General features: G+C 37.9%; 1 protein-coding gene across 1 annotated transcript in view; it reads right to left on the bottom strand.

The window, feature by feature from the left end:
• Nucleotides 1–254: 254 nt before the first annotated feature.
• The window catches only part of Dnajc15 (DnaJ heat shock protein family (Hsp40) member C15), a 56,367-nt gene continuing 38,804 nt past the window's right edge, over nucleotides 255–17,817 (bottom strand). Inside the window, exon 6 of the mRNA XM_055609771.1 lies at nucleotides 255–470. Coding sequence (XP_055465746.1) covers nucleotides 397–470 — 74 coding nt within the window. The 3' untranslated portion in view covers nucleotides 255–396. The remainder of the gene's footprint in view (nucleotides 471–17,817) is intronic.

Consider the following 17,817-nt stretch of genomic DNA (forward strand, 5'->3'; position numbering starts at 1 on the left):
ATTTAAAGGTCAATTTAAAGGCAGAGTACCAAATTTTTCTAAAGTAAGGGACAGTACATAAACATTGAGAAGGAAAGTCAGCTCTGCCCACAAATCCCAATGCCACCGTGAAGGTCAGACCTTTCTGTGTGTGTTGGGGGAAGAGAGAGGGTTAGATTAACATCGCCAAGGTTTTTACAAGTAAAACTTCACATGTGAAATAATGTGGAAAAGCACCAGCTACAGGGAACTTTTGAAGTCCCTTCCAAAGGGAGTGAAGAACAAGGCTGCATGGCTTTTATTGCTGCACACTTAATGACAGAAGACTAGACTCGGTCAATATGAAACAGGACCACATTCTTGTGAAGGACTCTTAAAGTCTTGCATTTTGTTTTCCTTAGGCATGGACCTCCAGCATCAGTTAATTTTGGTGGATGCCTCGAGCAAGTCTTTTGCTTCATTTATTTTGGATGCTAAGTAAGGAGATCCACCTGGAAGGACAAAGAGAAATGGATGATTAAGGCTTATGTCATTACTGACATTTTAAAAAGTCAATATGGGAAAAACAACAACTATAATTCAGGTATCTCCCCACACATTTTTTTCTGACCAACTATTTCATGCGCTTACCAGAAATCAAAACAGTATTACAGGTACCCAACAATCAAATACATTTTCTGAGAAAAATATGAGTTATAATCAGCTGAGAAACACAGAGTTTTATTTATGGTTATATAGTTACCATATAGACATTAACCCAGAATATTTTCTAAAATTAAGTGTATGATTAGGTAAACAAAATAACACCGTTTCTCCATAGCTACATTTTAAAAGCAATAAATATTCATTACCTTTAAAAAGGAGGTAAATCCATCTAAGGGGATCTTTACATGTCTTATCATAATTTCACAAAATAAATGCAAGCTTAAAAGGCAAATGTATAATATCCAAGAATCATGCTTGCTAAGATACATGAGCTAACACTGATAACTGAGCGATATTAAAAATAATGCGAGAAGAAATCCTCCCTGTTCTCTGAAACGGTTCTATTACAGTACTATAGACTACACTACTATCATGTAGTCTTGGATTTACAATGTCCTCAAATAGAATTCAGTCAGTTCTTTTTAGTGTCCTTTGCAATGAATTTTTTTTTTTAATGCAAACAGCAAACTGAGGTGAATTTCAAATGTAGAATCACTGTAATCATAAACAATGCATTCTGACAATATAAAAATAACCCGAACTGTCACATCAAAGCTACACATCATAACCCTAACTTCTCCCTATTCTAAAGCACTGTCATTGCTTAATGCTTGCGCTAATAATGATCATATTACAGCTTTCAGTCTCTGCTTTTATTTTGTATTTTTTCTCTTAGGTAAAACTATCTACGGCTGTTGAAAACATAGTAAAGCCTCAATACCTTTTAAGAAATCAAAAGCGTTTAGACAGTATAGGTATAAACTGTCCTCTCCTGTTACTACTTCCCCCACCCCCCATGAGGGAAAAAGCAAGCAGAGAAAACAGATCAACAAACACAGGGCTGCAATAGAGCTGGAAGAAGCTATATTTAGCTTTTGCCCTTGAGGATACCACTGACATTTTTATATCAAGATCTGAATCATGATAAACATTTAAGGAATCTATCATACAGTGTCTCTGAATACACAACGAGGATTACAAAGAAAGTTCATAACCCTTGTGGGTGTGAAATAAGTTGGTTTCATGATTATCTCTAATAATGACCTTGGGACATGCAAGACTCATCTTCTTCAGCTGCTTAAATGTTTAACTTAGCAGGGACTTGCCAGGCATTTTGTGTGCTCTGAAAAATATTAAAATATTAACTGATAATAGCTATAACCTTTAACTGATCAATATACAGTCTGGGTATTTAAATTATAAGATATTATAGGCTCATAACAGAAAACAAATAATTAAACCAAAAAAGAGCCCATAAGAGTAGAAGTCTTATTAAACATTATATTTACTGATGGTAATGTTAGATGAAACAATAATAGTTTATTCAGAATAATCCCGAGTTCTCTGTCATTCCTTTGAAGATGGGGACACTAGGCTTATAATTTATGTACTTGGTAGAAAATTCAAATGGACTCCAATGACTCTCAGTCTACCTTTTTGCATCTGGAAGAGTCCCTAAGCCCAAGCTACAACTGAGCTCCATCAACTAGAGGCACTCTTGTATAATCCATATAAAATATCTGCTTCTTGCCCCAAATCCTGACTGACAGCAAGACACAGGATGCCTATAACTAACAGGAAAACAAACAAACAAACAAAAAAACAACAAAAAACAAAACAACCAAAACTCTTAAATCTGTGTACATTTGCACTTCCACTAAATATTGCTATCCTTAACCTCTTTGTTTTTTCTTTTAATTTTTTTCCATGAACTCTCTTAAAAGAACAAACACATCAGTATAAAAGTAGTGGAAGGTTTCTAAGTCAGGCAGTTCTTCCTTACAGACATCTGATAGGGGAAGTGCACAGGGTAAGCCTATCCGTTTGCTTTGCTTTTCCTACACAGAGCAGACACTGAGTATACAAGTCCACTCTCATCAGATTCTAGAAAAGGCATGTTTAATCTGCATCGAGGAAAGCAGAACTATCAAGATGTGGAGGGCTGGTATGAGAAGGAACAGTAACGGTTGGACCTTTAGAGTGGACGGAATGATCTATGCCTTACTAGGTCAAGGGTTACATGGGTGGAAACTTTGTCCAAACTCATCAAACTGCACGTTTAAGTGGCATATAGTACACTGTAGTACATTTTTATTTGATGTAGATTATCTGATATGGTTTATTTATTACAAACATCAGCCCAGAAGATGCTGGCTGAAGGACACTTTGTAAATAAAGATTTAGATCAATAAAAATAAAATGAGCACCGTTATGCTAATTATCACAGGTAAACTCTTTAAGGCAAAATCCAGTGATACAGACTGCACAATGTTTTAAGTTAGTCTATGGATAAAACATGAGACTTAGATTTTATACACACCTAACAGCCTAGGATCAGAACATATAAAGAAAGCATTGACAGAACCAAAAGGAAAAACACACACTTACAATCATTTGGAGGTTTAAGACACTTCTCTCAATAATCCACTGAACAAGTAGAGAATTAGAACATCAAAATAAATAACAGGTTGAGCAAATATGATTCAACTGATGTACACAAAACATTCCACTCTACAAAGGCAGACACAGCTCTTAAGCTGCAAACTTACAATACTTTCTGAAATTCACCAAGTCTCAGCAAACTAAAAGAAAAGAAAACAAACAAACTAAAAACAAAAACACCAAAAATCAATAGCATCTGTGTTTTGTTGACAGTGATCAGCCAACTTCAGAAGCCAAGCGAGTTTTGAATATATGATAGACCATTTCTACATACTTCAGTTTTCTAGTAAATTCATTTGTTGTATTTTACAAAAGTCACCAGGGCTAAAAAGCTAAGAGCCTGGGCTCTATCCTCAGGAGGCAAATGGCAAAGAACTCACTACCACAGCTGTCCTCTGACCACCACACATGTGCCATGGCACACACAGGCCTACACTCCTCTCTCTTGGTGAAAATGTTACCGAAAATTTTAAATGAAAAATAAATTCCAGGAAAAACATGGCGTATCACAACCAGTAAAAAAGAATATGTGATCAAATCAAAAGCATCCTGTTTACTTCAGAAACTCAATCTGGAATTTAAATTCCTAAGTGGGATAAAACAACCAGATAAAACTCTGGCCATAAATCCCAATCCTGACAAAAGCCAACCAACCAAACTAAACAAAAAAAAAAATGAACAGGAGAACATAGTTCATCTTTTTCCATGCTCAGCATTACTTCTGATAACAAATTTTGATGGAGATTGCACAAAAAAGGAAACCATAGACCAGTACATGTCACAAGTGTAGACTCAAATACACTATGCTCACTTATTCTGTCAGACTAAGTATCACAACCAAGTTAGGCTTATGTATGAAGAGCAACATTGGCTTTAATGAACATTCAAATTTCAAGCAATGTAATGCAATGCATTAACAGACGAAAAAAGGCAGTCATCTCAGTTAACACAATTTCAAAACTTTAATGAAGTAGGAACAGACGGGGGCCATGCTTTGTGTGTGAAGCAATCAGAAACATAGCACCAGCATGGTTAGTCAAGTGCTGCATCCTCTGGCTCAAAGGTGAGGACAAGAAAAAGACAGGAGCCATCACTGTCCCACTGATACAAAATGGGGTAGCACTTCCTGCCCTGACTCTCCCTAACACAAAAGAAATAAAACCACAAGAAAGGGTTGCTGGTTATAAATGATACCACCTACTCCACAGAAAATCCAAAATGACTGAATTCATAAGTGAATCTAATAAGTTGATGGATAAAATATAAATATATGAAAGTCAGTATTTTTGCATCATATAAAACTATATATAAATTTTTGTATCATATAAAAACTATACAAGAATTTCTGAAACATGACAATTCATAGCAAAAATAAATAAAGAAAACAACAATCCTGTAATACAAAGATGGAGAGATGGCTCATCAGTTATGAGTACCTGTTGCTTTCCCAGAAGACCCAAGTTCAGTTCCCAGGACCTACATCAGGCAGTTCCCAGCCCTCTGTAACTACAGCTCCAGGGATCTGATGCCTCTGGCCTCTGTGGACAGCTGCACTCATAGACTTATACCTACATGCAGGTACAAACACCTATACATAATAAAAAAATTAATCTCTACCTAGAGGTTGGGCTCTAGTTCATTGGGAAAGAACCAATTTAGTATGTGCAAAATCCTGGGTTCAATCCCAACATATTAAAATAAAATGAAATGAAAACAAAACAAAACAAAACAAAACAAAAAAACCCAAACAAAGCAAATCAATACCTGGCAGTAAACATGATAAACCACATATGACTAAAACACAGACACTGTAAAAACTGAAACAAAGGTGATCTAAAAAAATGTTCTAACTAAATAAATAATACTAAGCTATAATCCACTGACCACAGAGGGCAGGTATAGAGAAAGGAACTAGTATAACAGTTCTCAACCTGTAGGTCTCCACCCCTTTGGGGGTTGAACAACCCTTTCACAGGAGTCATCTAAGACCATCAAAAACAAAGTATTTACATTATGATTCATAACAGTAGCAAAATCACAGTTATGAAGTAGCAATGAAAGTAATTTTATGGTTAGGGGTCATCACAACCTGAGGAACTGTATTAAAAGGTGGGAACATTAGGAAGGTTGAGAACCACTGAACTAGAGGAAAGAGATAAGGGAAATAGAGTAGATAGATAAGGATGGGTGGCTGGAATGGGAGGCTCAAGTGGAAGGAGACAGGAGGTGGGTAGTGGGAGACACGCTAAAATTAAGGGGCATTTGTGGGCTAGTATGGAAACAACACAGCAGAAACCTCCTAAAATATATACATATATGAAGGTGATCTAAATGAAATCATTAATGAGGGAGACAGAGTCCCAACTGCCTATCTCTTGTCACCCAATGAAGCTTCCAGTACTGGGATTGGGTTACAGCTAATGGAGCTGTTGGCCAAAAGGACCACCCAGGAATCTGCAAAAAACCCAGGCTCCTGCCAAGACGACAGGTTGCTTTCCACAAACTGACAGCAAGGCCCCATTGCTAAAGACAACACTCTTACAACTCACTGAACATGAAAAGGTTGAGTTGATGCCTACACTGAGCATTAACCCTCCCTACATTCCAGCATCTTTGGTATAGGAAGGTATTCTGTCCACTATCAAAAGAGACTGAGCACAAATCCTTTCTTTATACCGGTATACTACCTGCAAGGACATGCTAGGACAATGGTGGCACAAAGCTTGTGGGAGCAAAACCAATAAATTATCTAACTTAAAGGCCTGCACCATGAAATGGAACCTATAGCCAACACTTCCTCAGTGACCAAGAACTTGACCCTAGATAGCCCAGGGACCTAGGATAAGACCAAATAATGCAGGTCTAAGAAAAGAAAAACAAAAGAAAACAACAACACCAAAACGTAGTGATAAAGTGACCCTTACTGATATTCTGCTATTGTATAGATTAGTGACTTGTTCAGCCATCGTCCAAGAACCTTCCTCTTATAGCAGATGGGAACAAATAGAGAGACCCACAAATAGACAACAGGCGGAGTAAGAGATCTTGGGACACTCATCCCGAAATGGGATGTTTCCTCAGAGCTCAGGGAACCCTATGGAAGAGGAAGCAGAAATAATGTAAGAGCCAGAAGGCATGGAGGACTCCAAAACACCAAGGCCCTCTAATTCAACATGAGTAAAGCTTCAGAACTCACAGAGACTGGAGCAGCATGCACAGGACCTGCAGGGGTATGCATCAGGTCTTCTGTGTTTGTATGCGGCTTCCAGTTTAGTGTTTTTATGGGATTCCAAGTGTGTGAACGAGTGGGGGTCTCTGAGACTTGTGCCTTTTCCTGGGCTCTTTTCATTCTGTTTGTTTGTCTTGTCAAATTTCAATGATAGTTTTTGTTTTATCTTACTAAACTTTATTTTGTTATGTTTTCTTTAAAAAAAGAATGCAGGAAGGGAAACCACTAAAGTCTAACAACTGAGCTCATTTATACCTGCTGGGAGAGACAAAATTAGCTTTCTCCAATAGAGTAACCCTGAGTGTATCAACCACTCCAGTGCAGGCCTCATGTTCAGGGTTAGCTGACCAACATGACCAACATATGATGGACTCTATACTTTTTTGTGTGCTTTTATCTGGTTACAGTTTAGTGTTGTGTTTTGTTTTCTTTTGGCTGGTGTTTTATTAGTTTGGGGAGATTTTGTTGTTGTATTGGGTTTTTGTTTGTTTCTTGAGAAAGACCTTAACATTAATGGGTAGGGGGAAAAAGGGGAAGAATATTTAAAATTGTTTTAAATAATGATAAGAATAATAAAAAAGAAATGTTCCCCCTTGTTTCTGACCAGGAAAATTCGATATTGTGAAGATCCAATTCTTCTCAATAGAACGTGCATTTGGAGACTCCTGTGCGAATAGACACATAGGCAGGTGATAGGGTTTTGTTTTGTTTTGTTGTTCTTTGGTTTGGGTTGTTTTGTGGTTTAGAACAGGTTGGGTTTAAGAACTTAAGAGTGATCTCCTGCCTACCATGTATGCATTTCATAATTCTTAATTTATGTTAAGATGAAAATGGAAAAATAGCCACCCCCTCAAAAGACATTACATAAGAAAAAAGCATGAAAGACTTTCATTAGGAAAGATAAAACTTTTCATATATTGAAGCTATAGGATGGTACAGTTGTACCATATAGAAACATAAAGACATAAAGAAACATAAAGAAACCAACCAGAGAAAGGAGAGAAAATACAGAAATATCAGATTTGATTTATCACAAAGTTAGCACTATAGGCCACTGGAGAAATAATGCCCTTTTCCATAAGTGGCACTACGGTACTTGGTCCAGAATAATGAAAGCTTTACCCCTGCCTCAGAGCACACATAAAAGCAGTTTCTAAGGTAGAATGTTTGAACATATCATCATAGCCTTGAAATTCTCATGACCACAAAAGAGGCAAACTTTTCTTAAAATCAAGTAACCCATGAAAATGAAAATGTTAAACTGGGCTACTTTAAAACTAAAGATTTCTGCTTGTGAATGAACACCATTAAGAGTACAGAAAAACAAGCTGCAGAGGAGATATTTGCAATACAAAGAACTCTTACCTGGAACATTCATGTATGTTGTTCCCAAATGTCAATAAAAAGGACAACTGGGTGGGCACAGGGATACATGCCTGTGATCCCAACAATGGCAGGTGGAGGCAGGAGGATCAAGAGGTCACCCTCGGAGCTTGACGCCATTTCTTAATCCAGGTACTGACTACATTGGTAGATCCACTCTGTAACAGTTTTTTGGATTTTAAGTTTTAAAGTTTATGTTGACACTGTGGAGTCTGACAGCAGTTCAAATGATCAGTGTTGAGCCAGCGCTGACTGAAGCTATGGGCTGGGGAGAGCCATTCCAATGCACTGCCTCACTGAGCTCTCAAACTGCATCTGTACTCAACCGCTTCTTATTTTCACTATGTAAAGAGCCCAAATTCACAAAACCCACCCAGCTAACAGATGCCACAGAGCTAATCTGTATTGCCTGAGCCTGCACTCCTTCGTCATCATCTTATACCGAGCCTTACCTCATTTATCGGACTTCCTGCTTACTAATTTCCTGCCATAATAACATTGGTTGCTGCTTTCTTATTTTTTTTCAACCCCATAATCTGATCCCTGATCTTCTTTCTTCTTGAGAACACTGAAATCATTTCCTTGTGATTTACTCTTGTACAGCTTGAGCCTGGCTACCATTAGATAATAAGTTCCTTGGAAAATAACTATGTCTTATGTCTCTCTGTGTTATTCACATCACTCTGAGCATACTTATGAAGGAACATCTCTTTGATGGAAGAAATGAATGCAATGAGGCACTATCTAACCTTCTGTTCTTATATCAACTACCAGTTCCACAGAAGCCCCTCCCCAGAGACAGAAGGCAGGTGAAAAGTGTGCAATGTAATTCTCATGTTAAGAGCAACTAGTCAAGCAGAAATTGTAAAAGGAGCCCATAGTTTTGGCACGCAGTTTCCCAATCTGATAATGGATATTCACAGAATGCCAGAACTGATAATATACCCCAATGGTGGAAGACTAGAATTTCCCTCTAAGATCAGATATAAAAACAAGGATGTCCACTTTTATCATCCATATTTAACATTTTACTTGGCAAGGCATTACTTTACAAACCAAGGCACTTGGTAAGAAGAAGAAACAAACAACATCCAGACAAGAAAGCAAGAGGTCAAAATCCCTATTAATGGATATTATGATATTACATATAAACAATCCACCCTGAAGAACACACTCAAAACTATTAGAATTAATGATTTCAAGGTTGCAGAATATACAACCAACACACAAAAATCACTGCATTCCTATACATTTGCATCGAATACCAAAAAGAAAAAAAGGAACCAAGACAATAACCCCATTACAACAGCATCAAAAGAATAGGAAATTAGAAGCACAAAAGATGGATGCAATTACAGAATATTTAAATACACGAGAAAACAGACCACACCCACGATCAGACCACTTAACACTGTTATAGCAGCAAACCTTCCCAAATTGCTTTACAGATTCAGATAATTCCCATCAAAATGCCTTTGTAGAAACTGAAAAGCTGATAGTAAAACTAACACAGAATTGAAAGGTACCCAAAATACCCCAAACAATTCTGCAACAGAAGAATAAGTCGGGCTAACGCTGCACAACATGAAAACTTCTTTCAAAGCAATTACAATCAAGACTTTGTTGTACTGGCACAAGGACATGATCGGTGGAATAAAACAGAAGCTCGAGTGGGAAGTGGGGGTTTGTTTAGTCTGCTTTCGACTGCAAACACCATGGCCAAAAGCATTGTGGGGAGGAAAGGGCTTATTTACTTTACATGTCACACTCACAGTCCAAAGCAGGGACTCAAGCAAAGGGGGAACCTGGAGACCGTAGAGGCTCACTGCTTAGGCGTGCTCTGCTTGTTTTCTTGCACTCAGAACAGCATGTTAAGAAGAGGCATTGCCCACAGTGACCTGGGTCCCCCTCCCCAACCCTTAACCAAGAAAATGTCCTGCAGACTTGCCTACTGGCAATATGATGGAGACATTTTTCTCAATGAATCTCACAGACCTTTGTCTTTTATGAAGGTGACAAAACAAAAATAACAAACAAACAAACAAACCTAAGCAGGAAAAGCGTTTCTTTTTGAGGTGATTAAAATGTTCTAAAGTTTACTGTGATGATGGCTACAAGTGTCTACTCCTCCATCACACACTACTGACACATCCACACTTTAACTCAATAAACATGAATACCTTATCTCAACAAGTTGTGTTTAAAACAATCATGTGGACCCAGTGGTGCTGGGTAAACAGATGTGAGCTGAATGAAGAACGGTAGCAAAAGACCGTGCATTACTTGGTTTTTAATAAAGACACTGCATGTCCTAGATGTAGACCAAGACTGCATAAACTTTTTTTTGTAGTTTTTATAGTACGGAGCCTTGCAGGCTTTGACAGCTATATATGCCCATGGATCTTTTTCACATCAAACACTGTCAAGTTTCTGTCCTATATTTATAGAATTGATGCAGGAGCCTAACAGAACATTTAGGCTCAAGCAAAATCTCTTCAAACTCATCAATATGTCTAGTTGATCATTTTCACTGATACACAAGCTTGCTCAAAATTAGAAGTGTTTCCCCCACATTCTTTTCTGAAATGCTATTATCCTCTCCTGCAGCTTACTCCACTTCTTTCCTCCTTTTCCTAACAAATAAAAATAAAAGGTGTTTACATTTCCAAATCAGTGCCAACTGAAACTGTCTTTAAGGTCACAGATTCTCCTCTGCCTGTTTTTTTTTTTTTTTTTTTTTATTTGTTTGTTTTGTTTTTCAAGACAAGGTTTCTCAGTGTAGCCCTGCCTGTCCTGGAACTCACTTTGTAGACTGGCTGTCTTCAAACTCAGAGATTCTCTTGCCTCTGCCGCTGTTGGGATTAAAGGTGTGCACACCACGACTGCCCAACACAGATTCTTCTCTGTGTGCCCACGCGCCCACCTCCCCGCACTCTGCTTAAAGGTCATCACAGCAGCACTCAGCTCAGTTAGTGCTCTTGTCTCAGCTTCTCTTACGCTATTCTCGCCTTCCATCTCTTTTGCTGATTTTTCCTTTTCTAATTTATAAATAAATGTTTGAGTTCCCTACCTTTACTTTCCATGGTTTTTAAGTTGGTACCATGTTTGTAGTGCTGGGGATTGAATTTTGTGTATAGTACATAAGTGTTCTCTCACTGAGCTATATCCCAAACCCACTAAAACAAAACAACACAAACAAGCAAACAAACAAAAACCCTAACAACAACAACAACAACAAAAACTACAAAAGGGGACAAAGTCTTACTATGGCACCCAGCCTGGCTTTGAACTTGCTCTGGCCAAGACAGAACTGCATATCTTTTGCCTTAGCCTCCAGGGTTGCTGGAGTTCTATGCTAAGCCTGTGCCAGCAAACCTGACCTCCATGACTTGAGACTAAGTACAGACTCCTCTTCTGGACTCTTAATTCATCCATCTTTCTACTTTCCAATTCCACTTGGATTGTCTCCTGAGTACTTCATCCAACACTAAGACATATTCTTCTTCTCCAATCCTGTCTAAAATCTACCTACCCTCACTAATTCCTCTTCTTTCAGTAAATTGCTCCAGTATCAAATTAATTCTTTAATTTAGAGCTCAACCAGAAATAGTTTATTTCCAGTATCAATTGAGAGTGAATGGCTATCTCAAATTCATCTGCTTCTCTCTGTCCTGTGGTAGATCACAATTACTATTTCCATGTAGATTTCCAAACTACCCTTCTAAACAGTCTACTAGTTAATTTACCTGCCTGTCAGATGCTTCAAAAGTGAACTCTTTAACTTCTGCTTTTGGTAATTATGGAATAGCTTGTTAGAGAACATTGTTCACGGTGAAAATTAAAAAGAAAAAAATCAGACAAAATTAAAGACCAAAATGATTCCCCACAATAAAATCAAAACAACAAGCTCCTCCTGTTTCTTAGTGTGATAAAGGAGGTATTAAGGAAGCAAGACTGTAAGTGTCCAAAAGTTCTGGAAGAGACCTGAGGAAGCTAGAGATTATGATGGCATTTTTGACATTTATCGGCCCCTCTCCCAGGCGATTTGCTTGTTCTTGGTATGTGAGAGAGGCTAAAACACGGGCAAATGGCCAGGGAAGGCTGCTCAAGGGCAGAACTGCTTGCTGTGCCATGACATTGAAAGTAAAACACCAACCGCAGTGTAATACTAAGGGGTTTAGGATCCAATTCGGGGGCCAGTGAACAGCGTAGAAACAAATTTCATGACTTAAGTTTTCTCTCCAAATACGATCAACTTTCAGACTTGAACAAGGCAGAAGACTAAGAAACAAAAGAGAAAGGTTTAGAAAAAATCAGGAAGCTTTAGTTTCTAAACATTTCAGACGAGCAGAGGAAAAACAGTGACAGAGCTCAGAACCAGTTCTAATGAACATCTTTGGGCCCACGCTGGAAACTTTAGAGAGGGTTTCAGACCTCATTCGGCATCAGATTCTAGAGGGCTTGGTAAAACAGACTGCCAGCCTTGCACAGTGTCTTACTTTGTAGTTCTGAGGTGAACCCAAGAGTTTGCTGTTGGTCCCCAGACTACATCTTGAGAAATACTCCACAGTGAAATACATCCACACTTGCCTCATTTGGAACTCTCAGTGAAGCAGAACTTTCCAAATGACCAGCAAATGATGTTACAAAATCATATTTGGGTGTATAAATCCATTGAGAACTCACAACAGAGCAGTGCATTTTGTATAATGAACTTTGGAAATTCATTGGCATGATTTTAGATTCCAAATGTAACTAATGTTAAGAAACTGCCACTGCTGAATTCTGGTTGGGTGGGGACAAAGTTTCCTCAGGCATCTGGAAGATAATCGGTCTTTCCTTTCCCATCCACTTATGCATGAAAAGTCCTATTTTCTTTATACACTTAAACAAAACTGCATATCATAAGAGAATGAGTGAAGATGCTGACATAGGAATGTTGTTATTTTTTTTAAACTAAGCCAGAGTATAGATTTATAAAAATGTAAAGCAAGTACATTTTAAACTGATTGTGAAAAAAAAAATTATGAAAACAAAAATTTTGTAAGGATGATTATTACTTCCATTAACACACATTTTAAAATAATTAAATACATCAACTAAGGCTGAAAAGAAACTAATTCCAGGAGCAGCAGCTTGACTAATTCTGTCAAGCACCTGGGTTTGATACCAAGAACCACAAAACAAAGCGGGATATTTCCTATAGAACAAACTGCTTCAATAGCAAATCCCTTTACCTAGTTTTCTTTCAAGTTCTGAAGAACCTTATTTTTTTTTCTCCCCAGATCCTCTCAGAAGGACAAATCAACACTGAAAGACAAACCCACTCTAGCAGAAGTAAACACAAGGCACATGATACAACCATCCCAGTGCCGTACCCCAACAGACTAATGCCCAATTGAAACTAAAGAGATGGTGGAAATGCCTGCGGGGGAAATCTATAATCTTACTTTTTAGAGTTAATGAGCATCTAGAAGAACAAAGGGATAAAGAAATTAAGGAAATTTATCAAGACCTTGAGAAGACAATCTTCAAAGTAAACGAAACGGTAAAATAGAAGTGAAAGGCCAGAATATGAAGGAAAAACTTAGCAGAGATTGAAGCAGTGAAAAGAAACATTTGAAATGAACGAGATGATTGTTAGGTCTCAAAGAAACCTAGAACAAATGGCTAACTTTGGTGCCTATTTAATTAACATATCAAAGTGGACTCTGGACTCTGGTACCAGTCTCTCAGCATGGCCAACACTTGTTATAGAAGCCTGGCTCCTCTCAGCCCCCTATCCTGAATCTTTTTCATCCCTGAGATTCCCTTCCCGTCCCCCAGTTTCTCAGCCATTTGGGCTACATATCCTTTTGGTCTCCAGCTCGCTCCTGGCCTCTTCGTTCCTGGTCCCTTATGCTCTCTCTTTCTTCTTCTTTTGCTCTCCTCATCTCTCCTCTCACAGCCAGGTCTATTCTACTGACCCGGTTCAGTCTGGACTCTTGAAGATTCCTCTAGTTAAGCTCTCCCTCATATCCACAATAAACCTCCTTACCCACACCCAGGAGCAGTCATGTTATGTTTTTCATTCAATGATCAAAGAAAAGCCACAAAGGTCTCATCAGTAACAGACAAGACTATGCAGAAGAACAAAGTTCAGTAATAGAGGACTGCATCAAGACAATAATGAAAACACATATAAGGAGCATGAATGATATTTCCAAGAAATCTGACAGATTCAAGAGGTTGAACTTGGGAATTTAAGGTACAGAAGGAATAGAGGTAAAAATCAAAGGGAGTATCCTGAGTACTTAATGAAATTACAGCCGAGAACTCTCCAAACTTAAAGAAGTAGACATGCAAACATTAGATGTCTACAGAGCTCCAAGTAGACATGATGAAACAACTATCTATGACACATCATAGTCAAGATGTCAAAAATACAAAGCTAAAAAAAAAAAATCCTAAAAGCATCATGAGAAAGACACTGACTCACACACAAAGGCAGAAATATCAGAATCATGCCAGACTTTACACCAGCAATGACAACAACAAAAAGCCAGAATGAAACATTTTAAAGAGCTGGGAATGAAACATTTTAAACTCAAAGATTAAACAACTGGGGACCAAGAATGCTATAAAAGTATCTTTCCAAATTGATGGAAAAATAAGGATATTTTAAGACAAATACAAATGAAGCTAATTAATGACAACCAAGCCAACATTGAATAAATTCTTAATGGAATACCTTACAAGGAAGAAGAAGAAAGATAACTCCTTCAGGAAAATACATGAAAGTTTACATTCCAGAAGGTAACTGAAGAACACAATGGACTATACCCAATACCCAACAAACGCTTAGAACTAATATGGGAGAAGAAAAAGAAATACCAGTAACCTAGCAAAACATCACCTAACAAACTGATAGGAAAGCGCAAACCCCTTTCTATAATACAATTAAATGCAAATGGCCTCAACTCACATTAAAGAGACAGAGACTAATGGACCAGATGAAAAAACAAAACAAAACAAAACAAGAACCAACTGTATCAGTGGTCTCAACCTGTGGGTAGCAAACCCTATGAGGCCCAAATGACTCTTTCACAGGGGTTGCCTAACACCATCTGGTAAACACAGATATTTACATGTGGAGGACCTGGAGAAGACTTGTGCAGGCCTATGCATGCTGCCTCAGTCTCTGTGATTTCATGTGTGCATCAATCCTTTTGATTCAGAGGGCCTTGTTTTCTTGGTGTCCTCCATCCCCTCTGGCTCTTACTTTCTACTTCCTTTTTCACGGGGTTCTCTGAGCCCTAATGGAGTGATTTGATGGGGACATTCCACTTAGGGCTGGGTGTTCCAAATCTCTCATTCTCGCTGTCTCTCAGGGTTTTTCAAATCTCTCACTCTGGCTGTCTCTTAGGGTCTTCCTAATCTCTTACTCTGGCTGTCTCTCACAATGTTTGGCTGTGGGTCTCTGTATTTGTTCCTATCTGCTGTAGGAGGAAGCTTCTTGATGGCTGGGCAGGGCACTGATCATATTCGCCTTTCTGGGTCTGGAACACCTCCCTCCCTCCGGATGATTTTCTTCCAGTGTAATTTGTTTTCTGAAGCAATTGTACCCCAGGACTTACACTGACTTCTTCATTGTTTTCTTACAAATGATTTCCCCTTTTGTTTTATGCCACTTACTAATTATCTATTAAGGGTGTGGTTCTCAACCTGTGTGTCAGGACCCCTTTCGGTTCACATATCAGATATTCTGCATATCAGATATTTACACTATGATTCATAACAGTAGCAAAGTTACAGTTATAAAGTAAAAACAAAATAACTTTATGGTTGGGGGTCACCACAACATGAGGAACTTTATTAAGGGTTTCAGCATCAGAAAGACTGAAAACTACTAAACACACTTAGCCATCAAGTATACCTAAGAACTCAATATCAAAGCATGGAAAGAAGCTTCCAAGCAACTGGAAATAAAAAACAAGCAGGCATGGCTATCTCTTTTATCAGATAAAGTAAACTTCAAATCAATACTAATTAGAAGACAGAAAAGGGACACTACATGTTCAAAAAGGAAACAGTTCTTCAAGAAGAAAGAATTGTAAACATTTGTGCACCAAATACTGGAATCCCTAATTTCATAAAACAAACACTAAAAGCCATAAAAGGCCACATATACCCCGACATAGTAAGAGTGAGGTATTCTAATATCCTACCCTTATATTTAAACAGGCTTTCTAAACTAAAAAACAGCAAAGATACTTCTCAACCAAAATATACTATGATAAACTGAGCTTATTAGATATATACACAAAATATTCCCAATAAATAAGGAATAGGCATTTTTTCTCAACAGCACATGGAATCTTCTTCAAATTTAATATCTTAGGACATAAATCATGTTTAAAAATAAAAATAAAAAATATCAAGATAATTCTCTAAGTCCTACTGAAGCACAGTGGAATAAAAGTAGAAAATAATAAGAAGAAAACTATAGAAATTATGAAAATATTTGTAAAATAAAACAATTTTAATGATCAGTTTGTCATTCAAGAGAGAGAGAAAAAAACCAACTCCAAGTAAGACTACAACCTATCAGAACTTCTGCGACAGCCAAGACAATTTAATCAAGTTGTAAGTGCTCCCACTAAAAAATCTGAGAGGCTGAGGCAGAGGTGAGCATGGTCTACAAAGCAAGTCCAGTGCAGCCAAGACAACAAACAGACCCTCTCTCAAAAAAATAAAAAATAAATAAAAAATCTTAGAGATGGGTTCACATGTGCAAGCACCCTAAATTAGATTTTAAAATAATATATGATATATATTAAAAAAAAACAATAATGAACCTTAACAAGGAGCCAATTCCAAAACCCATGACCAGAAATAATCAATTAAGTAAGACATTCATGAAATGGACACTAAAAAGAGCAATGTAGTGAAATCAAACAGAGAGATGGGTATTTGAAAAAGTTAGTAAGACTGGTAAATCCTTACCTAGGTAATCTGATAAAAAGAGGGAGAAGGCACAAAGCAACATGTTAGAGTCCAAACGGTGTCTGTACAACAGATTCCAATGAAATACAGAAGATGATCAGAGAACATTTTGAAAATGTTTACGCTAAGCAGCTGGAAGACTTAAGAAGAAATATGAGAATTTCTAAATATATTCCAAATGTAATGCCAACACATAAACAGCTCAATCACAACCAAAAGCTGTAAGCTCTAAAGAAACATCTCCCCTCAAGGAGAAGCCAAGAACCACACATGTTCAACACTGAATGCTATCAAATCTTCAAGGAAGATCTCGTACTAGTTGTTACTAACTTGTTCCACAACATAGAAAGCAAAGATACACTACCAAATGCACTTGAGGAAGCCAGTGTGATTCTGATACCAAAACCAGACAAGGACTCAACAGCAACAGAAAACTACAGCCCAATATCTTCAATAAGGTCAAACGCAAAAGTTCCCAACAAAGTATTTGCAAAGTAATTCAGGAACATATTAAGATAATACATTATGACCAAGTGGACTTCATTACAGAAAGACAAGATTGGTTAACATAAATAGCCTATTTTATTTCTGAGACAAGGGATCTATCTCACTGAACCTGCAGTTCATCCCCTGGCCTAAGCTGGCTGGCCAATGAGTGCTGGGGATCACATGTCTTCGTGTCCCCAGAGCTCAGAGCACAGATGTGTAGCCTGGCTTCTCCATAGGTGCTGAGGATCTGCACTTAGGTCCTCATGCTGCGCAGTAAGCAATTTGCTGACCACGTCATCTTTCCAGCCCGCAAAACATGTTGTTTAAGTCTTTCACTATTTACTTTTTTAAAATATATTATAAAATTACCTGTTAAAAAAAAAAACCACAGTTTTAAAGCTAAATAAAATAAGTAAAATGAAGAAAAAAAATTTAGCTGGGCACAGTGCTGCAAGGCTTTAATCCCAGCACCCAGGAGGCAGAAACATGCTCTCTCAGTTTGGCCAGTCAGGAATAACAATAAGAAGAAGAAGAAGAAGGAGAAGGAGAAGGAGAAGGAGAAGGAGAAGGAGAAGGAGAAGGAGAAGGAGAAGGAGAAGGAGAAG

Source organism: Psammomys obesus, unplaced genomic scaffold (assembly GCF_907164565.1).
Source record: "Psammomys obesus unplaced genomic scaffold, mPsaObe1.curated_primary_1811, whole genome shotgun sequence".
Classification (NCBI taxonomy): Eukaryota; Metazoa; Chordata; class Mammalia; order Rodentia; family Muridae; genus Psammomys; species Psammomys obesus.